General features: G+C 42.0%; 1 protein-coding gene across 1 annotated transcript in view; it reads left to right on the top strand.

The window, feature by feature from the left end:
* The first annotated feature begins 2341 nt into the window (after positions 1 to 2341).
* LOC306706360 (junctophilin-1-like) overlaps positions 2342 to 6000 on the top strand; it is a 39690-nt gene continuing 36031 nt past the window's right edge. Inside the window, exon 1 of the mRNA XM_079173410.1 lies at positions 2342 to 2961. Within this exon, the coding sequence (XP_079029536.1) occupies positions 2583 to 2961 (379 nt within the window). The 5' untranslated portion in view covers positions 2342 to 2582. The remainder of the gene's footprint in view (positions 2962 to 6000) is intronic.

Raw genomic sequence — 6000 nt, 5'->3', positions numbered from 1 at the left:
CTAGATATTGTTGGGCTGTCATGGTGGACACGCCCCTTCAGTGTTGCATGGCGGTCAACATTTTAGCCATTCCCCATTGCTTCGCAGCCAATTCCACCGCCAATCATCGTGTTCAGACACTCACACAGAAACTGAATGTCTTTGAGAATAAACTGAGCAGATCACACTGAAAAAGAAAATCTGTATTCCTCAAAATAACTGTGTAGGTTATTTCCCCCCCCCCCCACACACACACACACAGAAAGGCCTATTTAATAGGCTACATGGTTTTGTTGAATTTGTTTGCCTTTTTGGGGTAATGTATTGTAAAAATATTAGTAAAATAGTATTAGTATATAACACAACATTACATGACATAACTTTCAACCTACATAAAGAAAGGTATGGGGAACTGTGCAAATGCTTTGACAATAAAATGACACGTCCACATACGAACGTGTTTCTCTATATTTAACTTCTGCGTCACTGCGGAACATTCCGGAAAATCTGAGTCGCCTGAGAACTTGAGAACTCAGCAGCAGGCTGATCTGTGAAAACTAGATTTTCCAGAAGATGGCAGTGTTTGTCAATGCATTAAGATGACTTCTTTGAGTTGTCCCTGTATCCAGAGCTGGACTGGTGCTGTCTTCCTTCTTTTGCTGGTTTGAGTTTAGATGTCTTGAATATAACTCCTTTGGGCCGTTCCTCTGACATAACCTGCAAGAACAATCTTCTTTTTGGCATCTGCTACTTTTGAAAGCAGGTGGCACAAAGCTAACAGGTTCTGTACTGCTGTATGTCACAAGGAGTAGACATTACTATTAGCTATTAGCTACTATTTATAGATTATTTATACACTTAGTACTATTAGCCTTAAATTGTTTCATGTAATTTACCAGGATAGGGGATATTAAAATAGTACAATGGTTTTAGCTGGAGGCCTTCCTCATATGTTCTAATTCATCACTTCCTGCAACCACAGTATCAGGTAAAGTCATCATCAGGACAGAAGTAACGACATACACTATTGTAAACTCATATGGAAGGAAAATGTTAATTTCTGGAATTCAATGAACTCATTTATTAAAAATAACAGAGCATTACAAATGCATTACAAGTCCCACAATGAATGAAAACTGAATTTCAGTCATAAATATTTACAATGACTTCCAAATTATGACATGCAACAATAGCCTAATAATAATTATTAAGATACAGTACGGGTATATATATTTATAAATATAATCATCAATCAGATAATATGGATGGTGGTGCATATAAACATTTTTTTATTTCAATGTATTGTTCAGTTGCTTCATGAACCGACTTCTGCTTTGTTATATAAATAAAACTGTTGCTCAGCCTCTCTGTGATTGTGCGACAGGCCTACAGACTGACATGAAGCTGCTCACAGTTAGTCATATAAGTACAGGCTGAGTCCTGTCTATGTTTTCAAAATAAAAGCACATTTCATAACTTTTGGATAAAATAATGTTGCTATAGCTATTGTAAGTAGGACAATTCGAATAAATCAACAATACTTTTGTTTTTCAACAATTACTTTCTTGAATATGGTCTGTATTTCCACCATTGTTCTTTGGTGCCGATATTACATGTGCAGTTTGGGCAACAGTGAGAACAGCTGGTGTCATTTCTAAATTTAGAAATCAGACATGTTAACAGCTTTAAACCTTGGTAAGCCAAGGTGCATTTCATTCCTTCCCTACACAATTGGTTGCAGACAGCAATTGCCATATTTCAGTCTTGAAAAAGTTATTTTATCAAGAGATGAAAAATAATAAACCTTAAAAAAGGTGGAGAAACGCGGCTGGATTACCAAACAGGCAAAGTGGATAACTGACATTAAGTCTTAAGCCTAATTACTCTCACATCTCTGGAGGGGCCTTCTGTCAAAATATAAGACCTTTTCTGAAATTACTGAAAACTAATTGATACACAGCAATCCTGGGGTCAGGAATTTCAACAAAGCGCTAATATTTGGATGGTGGACAGTTTATTGCTGCATTGAGGTTCACGTTGCCATGCAATTACCTTGAATTGTTTGCTGGATCAGCAGACATTCCAGGATGTCTCATGAACAAATAGTTTCTCAGTTGAAATTATTGGTAATGTGTTAATATCACAATGTCACTATTGTGGTGACGTGCTCTGATAGAGAAATTAATCCCTATATATCCTAACTGTTGTTGTTTCACCTCCTGCTGTCAGACCAATACTCGAAAACAGCGGTTGAATGACCGGCTTTTATTATGAAAACTCAAACAGGAAGCTTATCGTGTTTCATCACGTGTATTTTAGCAGACTTCACTTCAGGGTGGGAGAGTCTTCCAGCACTCAGCAGTGGAGCGACTCTGGCAGCCGTGGCGGCCGCCTCTCACCCTCCCACGTCCCGCTTTCAGTAACCGTCACTGCACTGCTGATGCACCCAGCCGCCATCACTCCCCGTTCCATCACACCTCCACCGGGAGCTCCTATTCTCACCGGGGCTTCCCTGTCATCATCACCGCGCATCTGAGAACAACCCGCACACTCTGGACTTCACAATAAGCCACCGAGTAGTACTTTTTACCCTCCGTTTCTGAATGACGGGCGGTCGGTTCGACTTTGACGATGGTGGCACCTACTGCGGAGGCTGGGAGGAAGGCAAAGCCCACGGCCAGGGTGTGTGCACTGGTCCCAAGGGCCAGGGCGAGTACTCGGGCTCGTGGTCCAACGGTTTTGAGGTGGTCGGGGTCTACACCTGGCCCAGCGGGAACCTTTACCAGGGGTACTGGGCGCAAGGGAAACGCCACGGACTCGGCGTAGAAACTAAGGGAAGGTGGATATACCGGGGAGAGTGGACTCACGGGTTCAAGGGCCGGTACGGAGTCCGGCAGAGCCTGAGCACACCGGCCAGGTACGAAGGCACCTGGAGTAACGGGCTGCAGGACGGATACGGCGTGGAGACGTACGGTGATGGAGGTGAGAGGGGGACATCTTCAGGGACATCAATGCTGATGCAACTAGATGTTTCTCAATGTTGGAACATATTTAGTCTATTTTTAGAAACTAATACATTGATACATTGTATCCAAAGCATTGTGCTCGTGCCCACTGACCACACATCAACCTTAACGCCCTCATTAACAAACTCACGTTGACACACACACACACACACACACACACACACACACACACACACACACACACACACACACACTCACACACACAAGTGCAACATTGGGTTTGTTGTGAACTTCTGTTCATACTATTATTCCGTTTTATTAAGAAGCTGTGGAATATATGAAGCCAGTGTTTGCAATTTATTTGAGATATTTAACATTTTTCCAGGCTTGTAACCCGACAAATTAGATTTGTTTTCCAAAATGAGGGATTGGTATCAACCATAAGCGTGTCCTAGAAAGGGCCGTGAATAGTGTAACATATAGAAATGAAACAACACTTCATGAAGAGACTGTGGACATTATTAAAACGTATCATGTTTTTCATCATTACATTTCATTAATAGAATATTTTGTACTTTTGTGAACACATTTCTTAGAAGAAGATTTTATTATTCCCTCTGGAGGAACTTTTTTTTTACTTGGTTGTCATTTTACACACATACAGACTGGAAATACACACATGCACACACAGTAATCAGAGCGAGGGGGCTGTCTCATAGGATGGCGCCCCCAACAGACCGGGGTTCGGTGCCTTGCTCAGGGGCACCTCTGTAGTGCCCAGGAGGTGGACTGGAACATCTAGTCCATACCCCGTACTTGGTCTGAGCTGGACATGAACAGATGACCCCCATTGCTGCCTCATTTTTGCAGAGCAGGCTTTGACATCCACTTTAATGGGTTGTAATGGTTATTGCTCCATTTTAACAGAGCACACCTGTTGTGGAACCTTACATTGAATAAACCTAAATTTCCCGTGCCATGTCCCCATGGACTGAGCTGCTGCTGCCCCATCTTTCATAATGGCACTTCTCACGTCACCGCCCTCTCACCTATTAGTCATTCAAGTACTTGACTGCTACCAAAGTTAGCCGGTTAGCTCTTGTTAGCGACAGCAACAACCATGCCAGCGTTATTCTAAATCAACCTACTAGATGCTGCTGTAAGTAAACACAGGACACAGAGACAGTCACTAACTTCTGTCGCTTTAAAGCCTCACTTAGCTTAACAAGTCTGCTCGGGCTACCTAGCTAGCTAGGCCACCTTAATACCCAGCAAGAGAAGAGACTGTTAGCATTGTTAGCTAGTTCCCATGAACTTGAGCATTCACAGAAAGTCTGTCTTTTTGATCTTCAGAGTTGTGGCTTTCTCTGAGGAACATCTTGAGAATCAAAATGCTATCAAGGTGACTCTGATATAGCTAATCAGAGCCCTTAACACTGTCTCTTCAATTTGATGCTCAGTAAACCAACTCCCCATAGCTACTTAGCCAGTTAGCTACATGTTCAGTTCAGTCTTGTTAAATTAAAACGAGATAGTAGACTTAGTTTCTGGGTCTGTGCAATGTTTGTATTTGCGGCACCATAGCTGATTCAGAATTACTAGTACTACTCATCCCGCAGAAACACCTGACACTATGACGTTTTCTGAGGCTGCTTTGTGTCAAGTCTGACTAAATAATACTGATGTCTCTATCTCAACTTTGACTTAAAGACTATACCTTTTTGTTTGTGTGGTGACAGACGGGTGTTAACCAGGCAAACAAAAGATGCTATTCAGTTGCGTCATGAGAAGTGTTGGATACATAGGGACTAAAAGATGGGATGTGTTATACCTCTGCTGCTTTGATTTGGACTGTTCCGTTTCTCTTCATGCTGTGTTCACACCAAACACAATGCCAATCTTCACCTCATGTTATCAGTGCGAGCTTGGCCGTATGATCATTTGTGTTTATTTGCCTTGTTCCTGTGAGACTCGCCGGAGAGGAGGGGCTTACATTTCTTTGCACCATTTCTCTCTGTCATCAACCGTGGTCGAAATAACCGCTATAGCTGCTTTGGTACTGTTGCTGCAGTCCCAGATACCTCGGAAAACCAAAGCTGTCGTGTCTGGTTCATATCATCATCTGGAGGTGTTCATCAAGCTCAATTAACTGTATCGAGCAAGTCACATGTTTACTGAATTCATCTGGATTTCTACAGCAGAATGAACTCAAATTAAACAGATATTTTCTGTGGTTTAATCGCAATGAACAGATCAAAAGGAAGCTAAGTTAACTCCAACATACTGATACCGATTTGTAAAAAGTCTGAATTTATGCTTTGTCAGGACTGTCTGCGGGATGACAGGCAAACATCTTTTAAAATACTTGTTTTGGGTCAATCAGGGCTAATGCTATGCTAATATTGTAGCGGCACCATCAACATTCAGAAAAACGACGTCTAAATTAAGCATGCATATTCGCCATCGACGACATACATTTATATGTACTAACATAGAGTGCTGCCAGATGGCTACAATACACTTTTGCTCAATTTTTGATTCACCAACGTCAGAACGTTGCTGACAACAGGAGAATCTCAACGCTGATAGCTTTCAAGGACATTAATAGCAAATACGTGAATTTCTCATATTAGCGTCTTTGCATTGACTTTGTATGTAATCACGTCGCGTCGACAAATGCACTTCATGTTTGGTGTGAACACACCATTATGAATCCCCCCAACTTTATGGAGGGGATGTGCCCTTTACATTCAATTCAATTTATTTTTGTATAGCCCAAAGTCACAAATTACAAATTCTCCTCAGAGGGCTTTACAATCTGTACACATACGACATCCTCTGTCCCAGGACCCTCACATCAGAACAGGACCCCCCCCCCCCAAAAAAAAAAACTTTAACGGGGAGAAAAGAGGGAGAGACCTGTTGGAGAGCAACAGAGGAGGATCCTCTATCAGGATGGACAGAAGTACAATAGATGTCATGTGTACAGAATGAACAACACATTCAATGCATATGACAGAACCACGGCAGGGCAGCAAGACCAGGTCCAGGTATA

The sequence above is a fragment of the Pholis gunnellus genome (assembly GCF_910591455.1).
Source record: "Pholis gunnellus genome assembly, chromosome: 14".
Taxonomy (NCBI): domain Eukaryota; kingdom Metazoa; phylum Chordata; class Actinopteri; order Perciformes; family Pholidae; genus Pholis; species Pholis gunnellus.
This window is presented reverse-complemented; position numbering and strand designations above follow the sequence as displayed.